Source organism: Phragmites australis, chromosome 9 (genome assembly GCF_958298935.1).
Source record: "Phragmites australis chromosome 9, lpPhrAust1.1, whole genome shotgun sequence".
NCBI classification, from domain to species: domain Eukaryota; kingdom Viridiplantae; phylum Streptophyta; class Magnoliopsida; order Poales; family Poaceae; genus Phragmites; species Phragmites australis.
The window spans coordinates 31,116,249-31,138,425 of record NC_084929.1 but is presented as its reverse complement, the minus strand read 5'-3'; the positions used below and the strand labels follow the sequence as shown (position 1 = coordinate 31,138,425).

Below are 22,177 nucleotides of genomic sequence, written 5' to 3'. Positions count from 1 at the left end.
AACTTTGAAAAGCCGAGCAGACTGGGTTGGACATCGCCCACGACTACATCAAGCGTTGGTTGTGTCCCTGTGGAGGCGAGCACACCCAGCGTTCATGTACTCCGGGCCGAATGATGAGACCTGGTCGAGTTTCACTGGTTACCCTACTGTCGACTCCCAGGTACCGCCCTTTCTTCCAAAAAGTGTGCAACCACTCACACCCATTTTGTTATTCATATCTTACCGACGATGATGTTGACTTGTGGATTCGAATCCTAATGTCGGGCTCACCGAGGAAGGACGGTCCTCTTGTCGGCGCCCTTCTGCTATGTGATCTCACCCCTTCAGAGAGAGCACAACGCAGTAGGGTAAGTTCGACATTTCCAAACTCCGCTTCCCAGAGCCTTCTTACGACCTGGATTTTCACAATTGACGCTCTTTGTAGGGTCTCCCTGAAGTCGACGTACTATGCCCAGTCATCGATGAGGTCATGGAGGCCGTTGGCCAAGCCACTCCAAGGAGTGGAGTTGATCGTGACCTCCACCCGGGCGCCCAACAGGGCGCAACCTCACCTCCTCCCGATCAATTTGGTCGTGTCTCCGACACACTTGGTCACGGAGGCAGCCAGACCGCTCTGGGTCGGACGTCGACTACAAGTGGAGATCTTGCGCACAACGCTGGTCAACAGAGCAGTGACTTGCCTCACCGTAAGCAAGCCAGGGACCAGACTGCTTGCAGTCAAAAGTCGACCCTAGGTGGAGGTACGGCGAGTGGTGTTGGCCACCAGAGGAGCGATCAATCACTCCCAGAGCCAACTGGGTTCGACCAGTCTATTTGTCGAGTCCCCGTTCACAGGAAAAAAAAAGGTCGGTGGAGGATTCGGCTTCCACGGAAGCATCCAAACGCGCCCGTGGGATGTCGTCTGCCCATGGCACGACGGCGAATGAGGCCTCCCTATCGGGTCAACTCAGTGGTTTTGCGAGGTTGAGAGTTGTGTTCACCCCTCTGACCACATTATAAGTCCCCCAGTTAGGTGTAGATGTTTCGAGTTCTTTTCTTGTCCCTGCAACTTGTTGTCGCTTCAGGTCCTCCACCCCGTCAATGAATCCAGGAGAAACTCCTCCTCATGTGCCTCAGCTAGACATTCTAGCCCTTGAGCCAACTACGGTCCAAACATCGCCTGAAGTGCTCGCCATGACCCTTGTGCCTCCTCTAGTGCCTGCTCCGGCCTCCGACTTGCTCTCCCTAGTCACCAGCCTCCCTGCCTGCACCAGCCAGCTGATCGTTGAGAAGGAGGAGGCAGTCTGCAGATGCGCCAAGTTAGAGAGGCTGGTGGCCAAGGAAAATGAGACGAGGCACGCGCTTCAGCGGGAGAATGCTACAATTTAATAAGAGAAGAATGCCTTTCGGGCGGAGAGGGTTGTGCTCATCGCTCAACACTCCAAGCTGATGGAGGATGAGCGGACAACTCACGGCTTTCTTCGGACTGCCTTTATGGTGATGCGGGGGCTATTGAGGAGCATCAGGTTGGAAACCAACGAGCCAAAGGAAGAATCCGTGTAGGGCTAGGCCTACTCCAATAACGTCTTGGCTACGTTAGAATGAAACAAAAAAATCCACCACGTTCAACGAGGAAACATGCGAGTTGGGGATCATGAATCATTACCACTTACATGCGTAGCATAGCGGAAGAAAAGTCGGAGCAGACCAGTCTAATTTCATATGCATTGATGTAGAGGAAGTAGCCGAACTCCGCAGGGTGATCATCCCTTCCACGCGATATCCTCCTCGAGTAGATATAGACGTTCGACTTCCTAGTCAAGAATGTTCTTGACTTTCCTATCAGGAACACTTCGACTTCCTAGTCCAAAATGTAACAACTTCTGAGTCGATCGAGAGTTGAATCAGCAATACCTTTGAGTTCTTCTTGCAAAGCCAATTAGTGCCATAGTTGCAACAATGCATCTGCAGTATCCACACTTCCTAGGGTGGAACGTCATGCGCCGGTGTGCTAGCACCACGCGTGACTAGAGTTTTGGGAGGTTGGGTGGAGCGGTGCGGCTAGGATTTGGAGTGGCTAAACCGTACGTTCCGTCACCCCCACACCTCCCCTTATATAGAGCCCACTAATAGGCTTTCATGTTGGTATCTCATTAGGACTCTAATTGCTCATGGATCACAATCCAATTAAACCCACTAATAGATCCAATGTGTATGTATTGTTCTAAATCATTAAGTATGTGACCTGTTAGCTTCATGTATAAACAATCGTGACTTGGAAACCCTTTTTCAGAACCAAAATCAATAGTGGTTCCTACCAGGACATAAATACTAGAATATGCATAAAGATCATATCAACTAAATCTTGATATACTCATGCACCGATCCCTTAGCCTCAAGATACCGGTCAAGCTCAAGGCGAGACACATGCCATCCTTGTGAAGCTTGACCGTTCACTCGATCTTGTAGTGGATTATTAAATTCATGATTAACTCTTTAATCACATTGGTATGGCTATGAACTCTTTAATCAAACCACATGGAGGGGTCCAAAGATATCTCTCATGTTATTTAGGAGGGAAAAATTCCATCTTGATCGCTCACACCCCCACAACATATTTCATGGCAAACCTGAAAGCTACCTTATGACTATCTTGTTACATAGTAGCATTTGGCCACACCTAAATGTGCCATTACACATTCTAGGAATAATGGCGATCTCAGGTCTAGTGATCTTGCAAGTATACCTTTTAATATTACAACTGATGGTACATTAAATAATAATCTCAATAGTATCTCGAGGTGGGTCTATCCAATATCATGTTCTATAACATGTGTTTACATTATTGATTTGATATCTCCATACCTATGATCCATGAAACATGACCATGAAGTAGTATGTGTGCTGGTCTATTGTTCATCATTGTCCCATATAATGATATGAAACTAATGATTATTTAGAATAACATCACTATTCAAACAAATAGCTTTATGAACAAGTTACATACTTGCTAATCAATGTAAATGATAGTTATATATATAGAATAATACATTACTCAAAATTACATAAATATAGACATGATACAATCATCTCTACGATTTTCTCTAGGGCATATCACCAACAATCTCTCACTTGCACTAGAGTCAATCATGTAAGTATCTAATACTTATAGCTCTCATGTGCACCTCATGCTTGGACCGTGAGAGTGGCTTCATCAATGGATCAGCAATATTCAAATTTGTATGCACATTGTATATATTCACATCACCTCTATCTACGATCTCTCGGATGAGGTGATAGTGTTGTAGTATGTGCTTGGACTTCTGGTGTGAGGCGGGAAGAACTACTACAAAGGTGTGAAGCACTTCTACATCGACAGGAAGTAGCTGAGCGCGAAGTGACATCCCCGGTCCACCTAGTAGAATCCATTATCAATCATCAACATTGCAATATTACCATGAACTTGTGCTAATCGTAGACGTCCAACCTTGCTAATAAATTGCTAGCTTATACTATACTCGTCCTATTAATACACTTGTACCCATTTTAGACGTAGCCTTTTTAAGCCTGGCCTTTTCAAAAGTAGTTATTTCAGACGTAGCCTTTTCAGTTAACATGATCACTCCATATAGAGGAATCAATTGCATTTCCTAGTAGAATTTTCATGGACTTAGTCCATGAACTAGTAGAAAAATATAGTATAAATAGAAGAGTTGTTAGCCACTGATAAAATGAAACAAATCACCTTAACCTCTTGAACTCCTTCTAAAATGGCATTCGATCCTCTCCCCAAGAAATATATGTTAGCTACTACACTTGCTAGGGTCAAAGGGCCAATATGCTGGTGTGAAGACCTTTGTAGGCTCAAGAAGTCTAACGACTTCTCCAACACCTATGGAAGGAGGTTTTTCATATGTCCGAACTACGAGTACGATCCACACGAGGGCAACATCTATGGTGGCTACCATCAAGTAAACATTTGTGGTGAAACTAGTTCACATCTATATGTCATTTATCACTAATCATTTTGGTCTTCGTTGTAGTCTCCACCACCACTCTGTGAGTTTGTGTAGTAGTTGTATACTGAGCAGCTGCAAGTAGATGTGTTCCTCCTACATGAGGAGCACCTAGCGGCATGGAGACGATTTCATCAAATAGAAGCGGACAAGATAAGGGAGGCTGAGCAAACGCATGCAAGAGAAGCAACAAAAGCTAAGGAAGGAGTGGATCCACAAGAACGAGGAGGCCCGTGAAGCGGAGAGAGAGAGAGGAAGAGGGAGAGGGAACGTCAGGCGTGTGAGGCAAGACTGGATACTTCGACAAAGGGAAAATACCCATGTTACAGTAGAGTTGAGGTTGTAATCAGGTTATTTACATTACTTATGGCATGTTAAGTTTAGAGGCGATACATGGCTAGGTTAGTAGGAAAGTGTACCTTACATGCCATCGTGTATGATGGTTGTGCGCCATCGTGTCTGATGGTTGTGCGAATAAAATTGTCATCTTAAACTCACCTTATCCGACGATTCCGCATATAAAATTATCTCAAAAACAATACATTTTTAAATAAACTAATTTGGAAACAACGAATGGCAACAAACGACGCAAACCCTGGCGCAAACCAAAATCGGATGACACAAACCCCAAAGAGAATCACAACACAGTAAATCCTAGCAACATGTTGCTTGTTGGTTGGACGACATGGACATGTCGCCCTTCCAACTATCGCCACGTCAGACGGCTACCATGCTGGCATGCCACCTCAACCTATCGTCTGTTGGATGGGCGACAGGTAGATGTAGCCCCTCCAACAGGCGACAAAAGACAATTTTTGCAATTTTTAAAAATGTGCTCCTAAAATTGCTAAATTTGAATTTTAAAAATAAAAATCTTTGCTCACTGGGGTGGTTGATGGGCCAACCGGATTGGGCGGGCCGTGTGGAGGGGCTAGGAATCTAGGATCCGTTGGGTCCATGCAGATGGGCCAAGTTGCAAGAGAACACTGGCCTAGGAAGGTGGACAGATGAAGGACACACTCGGTTTGGGTTGAATTATACTGGGTTGTAGTGACCCGTGGAGGAAACAACATAGAACCATTTCGTCTCGTGGTTTGGGTGAATTTTAAATATATGTGTCCATTTTAAAATATTGTAGATATAGTTGCAATAGGTTTAAAAATCTAAAAAATATTGTGTTACAATACTCTTAAAATTCAAAACATTATATAAATAGTCATAAAAAAATTCTGAAAAAAATTATGTGGTGTAGGAGATGCTATCATCTAGCTCTATAAAAAAATTTCAACTCAAATAAATACTAGTGCAATGAAAAACAAAAAAGATAAATTTTAGGACCTTGAAATTTGTCCTTTTTTCTCATTGCACAAGTCATATTTTTTGAGAGCTAGATGATAAGGTGCGGGGGGTCCATGAATCTGGGATCAGTTGGGTCCGTGCGGATGGGCTGAGTTGCAAGAGAACGCGGGCCTCGGAAGGTGGACAGATGAACGGCACGCTCGGCAAGGGCTGGGCCGTAATGACCCGTGGAGGAAACGGCAGAGAACCACTTCTGTGGTTTGGGCGGATTTGTCGGCCCAGTACAGAAGCTCAGGGAGGATCTTTGGATGAAAAAATAATATTTGTTGGGTCTTTTCTATGCACCCAGTTGTGGTGATTGGCTGATTGCGCCTCATTTGATAGCTTCGGACGGATATGACATGTTTCATATTCTGGTAATCACCTTAAATTTGCATCACAATTTGTGAAGAGAGTCAGGAGGACATACGACGAACGACCGGAAGTAGAGCCAAAAAAAATCGCTAGCAGCCAGAGTAGGGCGCCTCCCACATCTCAATTTGTGTACGTTGACAAGAAGCATTATGCATGTTTTTTATTGCACCAAAATCGGGTTCCACAAGACGAAATCCGTTACTTTGGCCGATTTGGAGGAGGAGAGTGGACCAGAATTTGAACTAAACCCCCCAATCCAGAGCGAGGTCCCATTTTCTCTTCAGAAAGAAAGGAATCGAAGAATAATGGAGAACGTACGTCTCATGGCAGCAGGAACTCTCATCGACCGGCCCATCATCACAGTTCATAACAGAACCACGCGCCGGTGTTGAGGTGCTACTTCCGTGTGCCGTCGGCCAGTTGAGATCCACGGGCGAGATGTCAGCTGTCTTCCGCCCCAGCTGCAAGCCAGACATCACTAACGACGGATACAATGCACGAGCTCCGTCACGGGACATCGGACGGCAGCACCGGGCGACGATTGCGATTTCCACGACCAAGGCGACGTGCCCGCGCACGCAAGCCGCTTCGGAGGAGATGCCATGCCTGGTCCGAGCGCGTGGGATATGTCGTGCAGCCACCTGTAGCGTCTGCCGGCGCGGGATCAGGTGTTGCCGTGGAACTTCTTGCCACGGGCCGGGTCGCACCAACACGAGTGGGCTAGTGACACCCACGACTGTATCAGAAAACCCTGATCGGCTAAGTTATCCTTCATGGCATTACTGCAAGGAGGTGTTACTGTGCTGGGCTTTTTAGATTTTTTTGTGCGGGCTGCTTCGGGTACAACGTGATGGACAGACAAGGAATTCGACTGTCAGACATGTCTAGCGGCAATTTGCCCTGAACTGTATCCAGCCAGAAGTGTGGATACCCTCCACGACTTAACAGTACTACCAGTCCTCATCCAGAGTTTCAGACTAGTAAATAAAAATGACGCTATAATAAAGATGAAGCTAAGCTTAGAATGATGGGAATACGAGGATCAGATTCGCAAGCGACAAGGCACCGTGACATACTAGAACTGTACATGCATTGAAATATAAGGCCGTCCCAAATACAACATCGTCACCAGCTAGCACTAGCAGGCTAGCAAGTCCAGACCAAATGGCAGTTTTCTTCCATCGACAGCAGTTAGCATAAATAGGACAAATGCAAAAAAGGAGGGGCACACCCATCACCAGCCACCGCCCCCGCCGGAGGACCCACGCCCGCTTCCACCATCCTGTGCTGGGACCAACTTTTTGGCGCTGCCCCAACCAGAGTCGTTAGAGCCACCACCAGCTGCTCCCCAGCCGCCAACACTTCCACCACCGGCACCGTCAGCACCAGCACCAGCTGCTACCCAGCCTCCACTGCCACCACTACCACGGTTGCTGTCACCGCCAGCTCCACCCCATCCAGCATCGCTGCCTCCAGATCCTCCACCAGTTGCACCACCACTGCCACCTGTGCCCCATCCGCCTCCACCACTGCCAATGTTATCAGTCCATCCCCCACTGCTGCCGCCACCATTACCACTCCAACCTCCATCACTGTCGTCATTACCAAAGTTACCTCGACCGCGACCACGCCCTCGTCCTCGACCACCAGAACTGTTCCTTGAATCAAACCTCCCTCCTGTTTCAGAGGAGATAAAGAGTGCTCAAATGTTTCGCAGAATATATTAACATTTTAATAAATGTATCAAGCTGGCACATGCAACTGTCAATAACCAGTGGTAAAAATCTGGTTAAAAGATATATCAATGAACACTAGCAAATCATTAAGAAACGAACAATAACACTCGAGTACTTTAAAGTATTCATCTATGCAAAGCATCTTCAGATTAAGATTGCTAAAAAAACGTATGCAAATAAACTTGAAGAACATTGTAAGCACATTAATCACTGACCTGATCTTCCAGAGAAAGGTCTGTCCCTATCATTATTACCATCTCCCCTCCATCCATCATTTCCACCACCAGAACCCCAAGCTGAATTTTTCATAGGCACCATTGCAGCAACATTTCGCATTGATGGTCCAGCATCAGGCGGGGGTTTGTCAATATTCTTCTGGAAATATGACACAAGGCGGTCAATGTTGTCGAAGTCTCTCTTTCGAAATCTGAAGCCCTTTGGGTACAATCCGACATACTCGTGGTGTGGATTTGTACTCCTAATATATGACAATATAAAGGTGCCTGCATGTTCGTGAGATATTCCAAAACAATATACTATTCTCATAGGATTCTCTGCCTTCTCTGCCCTTAACATTTCATCAACCTCATTTTTTAACCCCTTCCTGAATTTGCGATAAGAGAGCATGCTTTTCAAGTGTCCTACCAATGGATCCACATATCTGTCTATAACCTGTGTATTATACATAAGTTAGGCTTGTAAGAGGAAATATCCATCAACTGGCTCGAACAATGAAAGAATACCAATCTAACTACAGCAAAATGTTGTCACAAAAGTAATAAATATGAATGCAAAGAACTACAAGTTGACAAAGACACAGGCAGACACACACACACACACGAGAGAGAGAGAGAGAGAGAGAGAGAGAGAGAGAGAGAGAGAGATGCTGCATGTTTTTTAATCCTGAGCAGTTAGTATTTTTCAGTTTCTGTTTGCATGCAATTAGTGGTCATGCATTTCAGTTTTTCAGCTGTTAATGCAGTTTTTATTTAGCAGTTAATGCATAGCTGTTAGTGCAGTTTTTATTTAGCCGTTAATGTATGACTGTTAGATGCATGTCTGTTTGGCTTATAAATAAAGGAGAAAACAGAAAAGCTGCAAGAAGTTCGTGCAACACAAAAAAATCTGCTCATGTTCGTGTGTGTTCGGCTTGGGATTTCCAACGAGAGAGAGAGCTAATATGATCTAAAGCAAAGTCGCCATCAAATGTATCAGGTCCACTAACCTCATCAAGGTCTTCAAAAGCTTCATTGTCAATTGTCAGTGTTTTCCCCAGGCGAAGCAAACTTGTGATATCTTTGTGATCTTTTCCACCTTCAGTTATCTCCTTGTGTGCATATACGCCATCAAAAATTTTCAGGGTAAGAGTCAGAAATGACGGTCCCCTAGAACTTGGCCGAATGACCTTCTCACCTGGCTCTTTATCTGATAAGAACTGTTTCAAGCAAAGGGTTCAGATAAAATTGTCATAGCATACTAGAAAAGAAGCACGGAGTGCATAACAGATACGTCTTAAAACAAGGTAACAACCTGCATGGCTTCTTCAGCGGTCAGGTTCTGAAAGTGAGGATGAACAATCATCCGGGGCTTGAAATGTTTCTTTGCAAGTTCCTTTTGTTTCCGAGCCTTATGTTCAGTCTGTGAGGTCATGTCTTGTTCATGATAGTAAGGATCCCGGTCACCTCTGGAGAATGGTCTTCTCCTCATTTCACTTGCCTTGCATGTAAGGTAAACCATGAACCTGTTTTTATTAACATTCCTAATTTTTCCAGTTAATACATCACCTTCATGTAACTGTGATGATTCTGGATCAAAACCATCATCAGAATAATTGTCTGCCATAACTATGGCTTTCAAACCAGAATCAAAAGTGCAAATAATTTTATTCTCTTGTATATTACGAACAGTTACTTGAACAATCCTTCCTTCAGATATGGTATCCTCAGTTTCACCAGAAAGCATCCAGAATTCCTCATCTGGGCTTGGCTCGGTATAGGGGGTCCTCCAATCAGAAAACCCGCACAGCAGTTCCATCTGTATATCCCGCAGTGTTTCCTTTTTACGGAATTCTTCTGAAATACTCTTTATATATTCATCAATGTCAAGACTTTTAAGCATATCTGACCTTGCTCTTACATGCTCAATTGCCATCTCTTGCTCGTCATCGTCCATTTCATTCGCTTCATGCGGTGCAACCTCAGCATAGACATCCTTAGCCAAATTCTTTGCCAATACATATGATTCAGGATGGATCCTAGTATCCTCAAGCAGATCGATGATTTGAGCACTGGCTGCAGCTGCACCGCTCCGTCGGACACGTAAAAACCCAGAAGCATTCATGAATACTTTCCTGCCTAGAGGTTTTACAAGCTCCTTGCGACTAAAAATGGATCCCTCTCTTACCAGATCTTTCTGCAAAGCTGAAGCTTTGCGCGGGCCAAGACCAGCAACAAATTGCAAAGTTGAAAAATGCCACTCATGGCTAGCAGCAAGATTAACATCAAAACCTATCTGATTTGTTGCATCAACCATTACTTGCTCAACAACCTCATACTTTTCATCGGGAGTAAGAAACTGTTCATGCGCATGCAGTTTCCACGAAAGTATCTCTTTTCCAGGTCCACACAGTGTTGCAATCATCGCCAGTGGATTCTGAAGGTAACGTCCAAGTGCCACAGCCCGCTTCACAATACCTATACAGCAATAGATAGAACAGCTGTTTAGAAAGTACTGATCAGAAGAGAGAACAGTAAATCAGCATTTTCTACTGTACCTGACTGGCCAGGAAGTTGATCTGAAGATACTCGAGAGTTCTCATACAAGCGAGGCACAGACTCATCACCATAGACAATGCTAAAATTTTCCATTTGTGGGTTCACATCTCTTGGATGATCTTCTACAATTTTAAAAATAACCTAACACAAGGATAGATGTCAGCTTAAAATAAAGCAATGAGACCATAACACTTAACTTCCAAAAAGTCCTATTGCATGACAGCTTTTTAAACAGCATAAATGAAAATTGGACCGACCAGCTACATACACACAAGCATTGGAAATATGCCACCATGCTGCAGCAACTGCGTTCCGCGTTATGAATGCATAGCCACATAGCCATGGTGGCAGTCACAAACAGCCATACTAGTTTTTATTATGTCATCTGGCAATGTTAGTTACATAATATAAAGCTAGGGATACAGGCAAATAAACAGTAACAATCATGTCAGTAAATATGCAAATGAGAATTTTTCTGCTGCTGTGTGCATAGTATGCAATAAATTGAATAAAGGACGGATTACCACTATTACGAGCCAAAAAAAAAAAACCGCAAGAATGCAAACGGAAAGAAAAAAGAAAGAAAGAAATCCAGCCTAAAATAAACTTCCAACGAATAGAATGTTCAAGTCAACCCAAGGATCCAGCCAAGCCCAATACAGTTCATCAGACCTAATGGGGTGGCATGCTGCATCCCCTAATCAAAAAAGGAACAAGATTAGGCCAGCCTACAAGGTGAACCCCAGGAGACAGTGACTTCAAAACCAGAAGGGGGAAAAACACTGTGTGCGACAATAGTTAAACTTATGAGGTGTTCTCCAACAGAAAGGTGAACTCAGGAGATAGTGACTACAAAAACCAACTGCAACAAAACCTCTGCAAATGCTAATGATAAAACCATGGTCATATAATGGCCAGATTGTATAACAGTATGATAATTTATTTGACTGGAGCCAACTTAAATATTCGTGTGCAGGTGCAACCGTATAATTCTGAAAAGAAACATAATACTTGTTCTAGTGTGACTAAAAAGTGATTCACTTATAAACAAATAAGATCGTATAATACCTCATAAATATCATCTTTGAGTTGTCTGCAATTGTAGTTTGATGCTCCCACACACACAACATGTGGCTGATGATCAGTCATAAACTTTAAAACTCGCTGCTGGTCATTCTTCTTACGCTGCTGCTCAGCAACACCTTGAGACCTGATACTGATAGAACCCGCATATAGAACATCAACCAATTCTCCTGATGAGTCTAACATTACAAAGGTGGTTGCTGGCTTCCCAGGACCCCAGCAGCAGGCCATAACTCTCAACTCCGATTCATCATCCAGATCAATGTCAGCATCCTTCTTGTCTGCATCCTTCTTCTTCCAAGGAGCAACAGTAACCTTGTTCCATACCTGTTTCCCATATTCCATATGTAGCCAATTTTTGGCTTTTGCTGTCAACAGTGATCGAGCTTCCTTTTCCATTGATGGAAGAAGGAAATTGAAGAAGGCATCATCCAGTATCATCTTTCGTTGCTCATCCCACAATTGTGCAGACTTGCTCACACAGTCACTGAGATAATTCTCACGTGCCTCAGACATGAGTTCCTTCTTTGCATCTTCTGGCAATTTTATGGTAACTTTGAGGAGCTTGTCTTCCTCCGCTTTCTGAATAAGAAGCCACTGTGCATCTACAAACTTGTTCAGTGGTTTCTCTCTCAGCCACTTAACACCTGATACTTGATGATATGGATCTATGATGGTATTGCCCTCTGGTGTGGGGCTTGTTGACACAACTGCTTTATTCATGAAGATGCTTCGAATATGCTTTCTTACAATGGGCTCACAACCGATCTCAACTGCTGCCTGATAAGAAAAAAAGGGGGGATGGAACATTTTAGTCAGATGAATGAACAGAACTCAAATAAGATGTGTGCCCTATAAAGAATGGTCAAAATTGTGAGATCTATTGAATACCATGTGTCTCGCGCCCCGAAGAACATCTTGTGGTGTTTCAAACATTGCACATGTGAAATTTGCAGCAACCTCTTCAGGAGAATCTTTACCACTATCCAGCTCACCTGCTTCCTGAAAGATGCATATGCACATAAGGTGTCTTCTATTCTTTTTTTAGTACAGTACTATTTTCCCGGGCACAAAAATATGTGCAAACAATGGATTGGTTGCACATGCATATTGTTCTGAAGAAAAAATAATGTTAAATGTGCTTAGATTGCATACAGGTATCTTTGTCAATGTCAGATGGTGACCTAATTGCTCAGCACTGCGACCAAATTGGTTGGCAACCTCCCATAACCCTGCCTTGTGACAAATACTGTACAAGGATTTCCTTTTTGGCCGTTTAAATTGGCCTTCTTCTTCAACTTCACCAGGAGGAAAATGTAAATTGAATTTTGCATCAACATCCTCCACCTCTTTCTCAGATTTAGCATCCTTTAGTGCTTCAATGATAGAATTATAAAGTTGCCTGTTTAGAGCCTGCCTTGTGACATCATCTATCCTCCGATTCTCATCATCAAATCTTTTATCATAATACAGCTCCAAAGCAACCTTGCGCTTCTGAAGAAGTAGCCATTTTTTGTCTAAGGTCTGAACCGCCCAGAGCAGCTACATAAAACACAAGAATTGTGTCAGTAACTACAAATAGTCTGAGAATTCAGGGAGAGAAACCAATGTCCAGTGAAGAATAGTTACCTTATGCCACCTCATCGTAGGCATATCATCTTCATTACCCTGTTTATTTAAATCAATGTCTTTTAACAGGCTTGGGCAATTCTCCTTTCTATACATTGCAATGAACGGAATCTGACAGGTAACAAAAACAAAGTCAGAAGACAAAGTATAACAAATTGTGAAGCGAACTTGTATAATTTTCCGTACTTCAAATTTGTTGACATGTAACATGGTCAAGACGTTAGCAATGTCCTTTTGGTCAATATCCTTGTTCACGTGCTCATTGCCAAAAAAGGAAAGAAACCCATCGCCAGTTAGTTGGTTTTGTATCCATACACTTTCTTCCTCTATCATCGTGCTATCCGCTGGAGGATAGCCAGTCAATTCTTCAGACAACTGCCAAAAGAGCAATAAAATTATATGTGTATTTTAAACTAAATCAAGTTATAGTCTAGAATCAAATTAGCTGGTACATACCTGCATCCTCTCAGGTACATCAATTTCTTTTATTTGCTCATCTTTTGTTGTCATATACTTCTCTGCAAGAATAAATGGCTCAAACTCGTCTTCAAGCCTCTTCCCTCTCAACTCACCAGAATTGGCAGCTTCCCTCTCAAGCTCTTGCTTTCTTAGTGCTAACAACTCATCAACATCACCAAATATGTCATGGGCCTCTTGCAGAGCAGATGACGATACACCTGCTGCTTGTCGTGGCAGCTTCTTTTTAATCTTCTTCTTTCTACAAAAGATAACAATATATGCATACAACTTGGAGTGAACAGGGTCATATAATTTCACAAAGAGCCTGAGTCACAGAACACGTTGGTACAAGATAGGAACACAAAGAATCACACCTTACAACTTGGCCATTCCCATCAATTTCATCTTCTTCGACAATGAAATCTGCCATTTCATCATCTTCATCTTCACCAACCTCAACTTCCTCTGCCTGCTGATCCTCCTCAATGAAGTCCTCCTCGAATGGTGCATCTAAAGACATAAAATTGCAATAAATAAGAAAATTAGATCAGCTACTTCCTGGAATCAAACAAAAGAGAAGGGGGTGGATTCTGATGCAGCTACCTTGATGGTCACCAAATAAGCTGTACTCAACTCTCTCCTCGCCAGTACGCTTTTTCCCTGTTCCATCATCATCTGAGTAACCAGAGCGCTCATCCATTTCAGATTCCCTTCCAGCCTTCTTCAAGCGCTTAAACTTGTTTCCCTAAAATAAGACAAAAGATAATTCTTCAGAAACAAACAAAAAACTTGGACAGGAAAGCTCAAACTTTAACTACAAAAACATACAGGCTTTGGCCGACTGATGCCAGTGATGTTATTATCCTGGAGCAACATGTAGTCATCCTCATCAAGCGTGAAGTCCTCTGATTCCCTGGGCACATCTCTTGTTTCAAGACAATGTACACAATAGACCACATTCTATCTCAAGTGGAATCAAAAGCATGTACCTTTTCTTTTTCTTTTTCTTCTTACGCCTCTCATCATCACTCTTCTGTTCCTCTTCCTCTCCTTCCCCATCTTCCTCCTCATCTTCGTCATCCACTATGAAGCCATCCTTCTCAAACTCATCCTGGCCGTCCTCTGCACATGAACAATTTCATCCAGTTGTTACTTTACTAGCCCAAACAAAATCATAACTGACACTGATAGAAAAATGCGACACCTTCAATTTCAATTCAATAGCAAAGCATCATAACAAACATAATGAAAATTTCAATCAAGTAAAAAATAAACAGAACTACTCCCAATCGGAGAAAAAACTACAACGCGCACATCACCCAAGCAAGCCAACATAACGAAGAAATCACGAGAAAAATTCTGACCTTCCTCGTCCTCCTCGTCATCATCGTCGTCGCGATCGTCCCTGCCCCTCCGCGACGGACGCGGATCTGCCTCGTCGACCTCGATTTCATCTTCTAGGGTTCGAACAAGGCACCAATTTTTGTCCGTCAGGAAACGCACATAAAGCACAACGAAAAGCCTCAAACCACCGGAAACCGCAGAAATCAGCGGCGAAATCGCGTACCTTCCTCGTCGGAGAGCACCGTGCGCCCAGCCATTGCTCTCGAGGGGATTCAACCTAACCGAAGCACGGATGGATGGATTAGGTTAGATTAGCAAACAAAATCCGCAACGGAATGGAGAAAAAATTGGACTTGGTTACTCAATCACAACGAAGAAAAGATTCCCCAAGAACAAAACGAGCGCCTAGAACAATCCTCCCGATCAAGCTAGGCTTACTCACCAACGAACGAAGAAACAGATCCAAGTGCGGATGGATCTCCACTCCACGCCGGTCAGGTACCAGTGAATGGCGGGGAAGAGGAGGAGGGCGACGCCTTGCGAGAGAAGACCTCGGCGGAAGGGGGCCCAGCTTGCTGCGTCCCGCCGCCGGCGGCGATGAGGCACAACAGATTGTTGCGGCGGAACCGCGGTAGAACAGGGGTAGACAGGAGAAGAGAAACCCTCGAGTCCTCACGACTTTGGAGGTTTCCGGTTTTGCCCCTGATCCACGGAGGACGGAACCGCCTTCTCCGGTTTCCGCCGGTTCAGTGGGTTTTGTGCGAATGCAACCGAGCCACCCACGAGCCGGAATTACAGCTTTCAAGTTTCAATTTGTTGCCCGGTCGAGTTTTTTTTATTAAGGATTCACTAAGAAAGGGGTATACATCTCAAATAAATTATGACCCAGATTAAGAATAGGGATAGTAAAAGGACCCGTCACAAGTAATTTGTAGAGAATTCCTCTACTAGAAATGAGGATGGGACGAAAATACTCCCCGCTGTATCCTAGTATGTACACATATATATGTATAATGCATTATCATTGTGCAGAGAACTCTCATGTTTTTTATAATTTGTAATAGTTAACCCACCTAATATCAGTTTATCCTTTTATGTAGCAATAAATCATTTATTTATACTACAAAGACATGATAAATATGTAGAAAGAACTAACTATAATTTGATTTTACGTCCCTGTTGGGACCCTGATCCATAAAATCATCTATAGGGATTGAGATGGGAGAAAATTTCTTCTTGATAGCTAAATGGGGATGAATACAAAAATGTTGACAGGTATGACTAGTTGCTATTCCTAGTTAAGAGGGTACTCGAATTTTAGAGTGAGAACCGGAGAGCAAGTAGTGGCAAGAGGTTGCTAAGTGAAGGTTTCCGATCCACGGGAGATATTACGGTCTTCGTTGGTTTCTATAAAACTAGGGAGTTTAACATTTTTATGATTTTAATGCAGTTAGGCCACCCTTCTAGCAAAAGGTACATTTTTCAACCAATGTCCACTCCAACTTGTCTTTTTCTACCGAGAATTCACTAGGGTAGCTAACACGTCTTGAATATAGAAAGAAAGCATGGTCAAGGTTAAGCGAGTCATGGAACTTGAAGTTTAAAGGGGGGGGGGGGGGCATGTGATATCAAGTCGGCGGTGGGGTGGCACGATGGATGTCCATGCAAGTTAGGCCATACGCATGTGCTAGCAACGGGCCTCAGTCCAACGGTGAGGAAATCTTGAAAGTTGTGGTTGGTGTGGCGCGGTGGTGATCAGATTTCTCCTTGTGGTGGTCGGTCTTGCATGGCATGGCCGATTTGGTGTGGGGGTGGCCTGGCCTTGTTTCTAGTTGGTGGCCTATGTTGTTTGGCAACCGGTCGTATTCTTTTCGTTGTCGTTACTTTGTTGTACTAGTTATTTTTTCTTTTCTTGACTATTACCTTCTAGGTTATATTCTTGTATTTGTTCCTACTTTATTAATAGAAATGGGAATTGTCTTGTGCCGTTTCGTTCAAAAAAGGAGGTGAGACATTCTACTATCTCTGTTCGTGAGGATGCTGTGATGTAGTGATTATGTGGTATTTTAAATTGGAGATCTTTGGTTGTTCCTCATCTGTCATTGCACTTTTTATCTGATGCTTTATGCTTGGTTGCAGCCTGTAGGTTCTAGTTAAGCTTAGGCTATGTTTGTTTGGGCTTCTGCTAGTTTTTTCTTCTTAGAAGCTAGAAGCCCAACCAAATGGCTAGCTGTGAACTGGCTTTTAAAAAGCTGAAAGGCTGATTTTTGAGAAAATGAATAAAAGTTAAGAAGTAAGCTGAGATGAGCTTTTCTAGTTTTTTGTGTGATGAGAAACTAAAAATTTATTACAAAATCTAATAACAAAAGGCTATCAGCCAGAAGCCGAAAGCTAGAAGTCAGAAGCCCGCTTTTCAGTCCAAAAGCCAAAAGCATCAGCCCAACCAAATAGGCCCTTAGGAGGGTCCTGTTAGTTGTGATCTGCGAGTGCGCATATGTTGTTCAACTAAATGTTGGATGGATAATTATACATAATTATGTGTACTTTTGCATTTCCTTCTTCTTTTGAGTGTAGATGTTTATTGAGAATAGGTTAGCTTAGTTATCCGGAGATATAAATATGGATCATTTAAGGTTGTGAATAATAGGATGATAGGAATTAATAAAAATTATAATATCCCTAGTCCATGGAGCATATATCAGGTGGATGTGCTTCGTGCGAAGCCCCAATGGAATTCTTACTAATGTTCGTTGTGGAGACTTCATTCCATCAACCTATTGAACAACTGATGTTTAAGTAATTGTGCAGTATGCCTCTTGTTTTTTTGATTGAATTAACCTTTTTTTTGACATCAGCTATTTTTTGTCGTAGGAGCAGCTAGATCAAAAGGTCAGGTCTCTTATAATTTCTATTTTCTAGTATTGTCAAATATAAGCAAGACATGGCGACATCTTTTCTTTACGAACATTTCTTTATTGCCAAAGAATTAATATGATAGGTATTTTTTTTATAATCACACATAACAAACTGGTATTAGAAGAGTCCAACTTGATAGAATAAACAAAAAAAAGACTATCATAACTAAGAAAATAATTGATGTAACTAAGAAAATAATTGTTAAGGACGTATGAGTGTCCAGCTCTGTAGTATGACTACTCTTTTCAGCCTTGTGGTTGCATGTTTGAGAATGATATGCATTAAACCTGAAGAAATCAGTGCCCTCATATTTACATCTGGGCTTATAATAAGTCTAGTAATTTCTTGTTCAATGCTCCTCTATAGTTGACTAAACTTAGTATATAGTTTCACTTATTGCTACCAAGTTGAATATTATTGTCCGGTGATATATACTATTGTCTTGGTACTAATTCAACATCCTGATCACAGTTGTTACTAGCAAATGCTACATAGCCAATAAAAATGTGATTGGTTGCTCATATGGATCTTACTCGTATAGATCGTACATGTAGACTGAACGAAATTATATTAGTTGAAAAGAAGAGTATTTGGTTTGTTGTATATGTCTGGACAGACTGAATCGAGTTTCTATTTAGTTGATCGAATATGAGACCATATGAGTGGATACGAGATTTGAGACAGTGATTGTTTACTCATATGAAGATGATTTTGTGACACTAACAAGTAAGGCTGGCTCTGACATTTCGGTGGCCTGGGGTGAGATTAAAAATGGGGCCCTATTAAATATAAATTTTAAAATATTTATATAGCACAGTGGCTCAAAGCAATAGCGTTATATTTTTTATATCAAACAAATAGCAGTTACATGTATCATATAGAAAAAAATAGCATATCCCAGTACATAGTAACATAAATAGAGAAAATAAGATACAAACGAGACATATGACTATATGAGAAGGTAAAATAAAGACATACTTCTCAGTCAAGTCTTTGTATTTGTCAGTACCAGATTAGCAATCACAACTCCATCACCCAACTTGAAAACAGAAACCAACTTATCATAAATCTAAAACAAATATAAGAATATGATTATACATGTTAGAGACAATAAATGTAGCTAAGCTTACAAACTAAAATAACATATGAATGTAACTTTACATGTGAAGATCATCTGAAACAATTTCTTCTAACATTTACAGAAGCGAAGTCACTAATGATGGTACCAATATCAATCTCATCTAGCAAATTCCTCTCAATGCATAAGGTTGCCAATCCATTAGCCTTTCTTGAGATATTACTAACCTTAAATAGTTCTTCAATAACTTCAACGTTGAAAATCTTCTTTCAGCAGATACCACAGTCACAGGTACATTAAATAAAATTTGATAAGCAATAGAAATATTAGGATAGCAGTCCACTTCTCTAACAAATTCAAAAACCTTCATAGCAGATATTGTTCTATCCGGTAAAGTCAATTGTATAATCCTTAATTAAGATATTATATCATTTAACTCCACATCAGATGAACCATGTAGATAGAAAGTTTTTGCAAATTTAGTGCAGTAATCTGTTAGTTCAATATTATTCAGTGACTTCAAGGCGTTTGAACTTAGTAAAAATTCGAATATACCTTGAAACACTTGGAGTTCTTCAAATCTATTTTTTAATGAAGTTGTTGCCATATCAACCATGATCAAAAAGTAATTAACTTCAAAGGCCTTCTCAGCTTGCAGTATTTCTTCATTGCAATCAATTTCATCAAATTATTTCTTCCTAAGAGCCCGACATTTTATTGGAAACGATGGCTCAACACCCATTGCGGATGCAAGGTCTTTGGCAATGTTCAAACTAGATGCATACCCTTCATTTCTATACTTCTCAAAGTATTGAATCATACCTTCAATTTGGTGCAAGGCAGAGTCGATGCATATGGATGATGATTGCAACTTCTTGCTCACAGTATTTACAGCAAATAAAATGTCATACCAAATAATTATACCAAGTATAAACTCAAAGCTACCAAGAACATTGAATAATTTTTTTGCATCACTCTTGTCCTTATGTTCGGTATCACAAGCTTGATGTAAATCAGACAAATGTGACCTTTGATGAGAAGCTTGATATCTAATTGCTTTAACACTATTGATTCAACTCTCCCAACGGCTATTGCTCAATGATTTCACAGTTAAACTTAGAACATGGTCAAGTAAACATCTTTCCATCTTTTGGTAGAACCAGAAAATAATACATATATTCGTTGCATAATACTGAAAAATGAAATAGCTTTAACACATGATTTTGCCATGTCATAAAGAGTGAGATTAAGACTATGGCAAGCACATGGCATATAGAAAGCTCTTGGATTGATATCAAGTAACCTTTTTTTACCCCCTAGTGTTTTCCTTTCATATTTGAACCATTGTTGTAATATTGACCCCTTATATCACCAATATTAAGACTAAATGACTTCATAGACTCAAGCAATACATTAAAAAGCCCCAAACCAGATGTGTCATCCACCTTCAAGAACCCCAAAAAGTATTCTCAATTTTTGTTTTTCTCTTAGACATATTAACACATCGAACTATCAAAGTCATTTGTTCTTCATGACTCATATCAGGGGTACAGTCAAGAATAATGGAGAAATATTTGGCCTCTTTGATAATCTTTAAGATAGTATTTGTAACATTGGAATCCAAAACAGAAATCAACTCATTCTGAATTTTGTGACTGAGATAATGATAATGAATTTCATTATTTTGAATACACCTAATGTGGTCTTGCATTACCAAATCAAATTCTGCAATCATCTTAACACAAGCTAAGATATTACTACTGTAATCATTGTAAAGCTGCTCAATGGATCCTCTAAAAGTCAAATTTCGTTTGCCAAGATATTTCACAATGGCAACTATTCGAAACAAAACTTGCTTCAACCGTTCTTTTCTCCTTTGTGATTTCCTGTTGAAAATCTTTGTCAATTGTTTCATTTTTGCTCAATCTAGTACTTAATTCATTCCAAGAGTTCATGCTAGTAATATGCTCGACTAGTTTCATGTTCTTTGAGCCTTTCGCTGAGATGCCTCCAATCTCTAAATCCATTATCTCCTAATGAACTCTCGCTATTGTTAGATTTGAAACTTACAACAGAAGCAAACCACTTTGTCAACATGCTTAGAATAAACCAACCATTTTCTATCATGTACCTCTCCATTGCTCATTATCGGAAAATGTCTTGAGTTACCATCTAAAGGGAACTTAAGATTTTCTTCTCTTATAGGTCCCTTCTCAACTAATATGTCTCTTGTTTTGTTATCAAAATTACCCAAATTTCTTGGATCATAGATATCCATAGAAAAAATCGGTGTTCATCAACACTAGCAGATGAATTAAATATATGCTCATGATCACTCACATTGTTATCATCCCCATTAGTATCAATATTTTCTTCTGTAGGGCATTGGTCTTCTGAATTCCCATTAGGTTGTTCATGCACAACAACTATTGCCAACTCATTCGGGTTCCTTGAACTGCTCGTATTACTCTTAAAAAATTTATCAATGGCTCCCTTTTGTGATTCCACCAACTCATCTACTCGTTTCCTTTTTTTTTTCCTTTTTTCGCTGCCAAATGCATACTTTCTAAAAGATATGATTCAAGAACATACTAAAAATTAAAAAAGAAAATATATTAGCGGTTGAAATACTAAAAGGATCACCAATTAGACAACTAAGACGAGTTGTTGTCTCACTAATTAGACCAAGTCGCCGTCTCACTGTTGTCACCAATCACCAATTTGTCGACTAAGACGAGCCACCGTCTCCCCACTAAAAATTGAAACAAACTAACAATTGATATGCATACTTTAGGAATTGATCACGGACAGACGGACTGTCAGACTCATCAGTCACCACTCACCACCACGGTCCATGTTTTCTGCAAGGATGCCGTGGAATCCGCTGGTGAGCACAAACACGGGATGGATGCGGCGCTGGTCGCTGAGGAGGGAGGCGGGTGCTGAGGCCTGAGTGCTGACGCCTGAGGCTTGAGCCTGAGCCCTAACGGACCGATCACCGACGCTCGACAGACAATGTCGGCACGAGTCGAACGACAGCACACCGCAGATGGCAGACTAGACCACGTGTCCACCGTCCACACCGTCAAACCGTCACATCGTCACTCCGGCAGCGCGTTTGCGCGTGCGACATTCACGTCCCGGATGGCGATTGGCGTTGGCGAATTGACGATGGTCGATGGAACACATGAACTCTGGCAGTCTGGGCGTCTGGGTCTGGCACGGGATGTCGGGTCAGCCGGGAATATGGGATTCACGAATCACACTGACGCTGACACGCTGTACGCACGCCGCGTGCGGATGGATGAATTGGTGATGGATTAGGACAACTTGGGGATGGGCATGCACCGAATACCGATGTCCGACATCGGTAGAGCACAGAGCAATCGAAGACCTAATTTTTTGGTTTGTTTTTTGGCTGGTATACATAGACCACAATATACTATATAC

The 22,177-nt window shown here is 41.8% G+C and overlaps 1 protein-coding gene across 2 annotated transcripts; it reads right to left on the bottom strand.

The window, feature by feature from the left end:
* Window positions 1-6,781: 6,781 nt before the first annotated feature.
* On the bottom strand, window positions 6,782-15,432 carry LOC133929139 (transcription elongation factor SPT6 homolog). Of its 2 annotated transcripts, none has more exons than XM_062375769.1 (18): window positions 15,176-15,432; window positions 14,957-15,010; window positions 14,754-14,846; window positions 14,379-14,511; window positions 14,218-14,302; window positions 13,993-14,134; window positions 13,764-13,899; window positions 13,387-13,648; window positions 13,117-13,305; window positions 12,931-13,041; window positions 12,457-12,843; window positions 12,193-12,303; window positions 11,287-12,081; window positions 10,218-10,359; window positions 8,975-10,137; window positions 8,670-8,879; window positions 7,660-8,116; window positions 6,782-7,385 (listed from the first exon to the last, which is right to left on the bottom strand). In XM_062375769.1, the coding sequence occupies exons 2-18, from the start codon at window positions 14,988-14,990 to the stop codon at window positions 6,943-6,945; spliced, it is 4,893 nt and encodes a 1,630-aa protein (XP_062231753.1). In that variant the 5' UTR covers window positions 14,991-15,010; window positions 15,176-15,432; the 3' UTR covers window positions 6,782-6,942. The 2 variants fall into 2 exon arrangements, with proteins under 2 accessions (XP_062231753.1, XP_062231754.1); XM_062375770.1 differs by having other exon boundaries at window positions 14,754-14,843.
* Window positions 15,433-22,177: the final 6,745 nt, after the last annotated feature.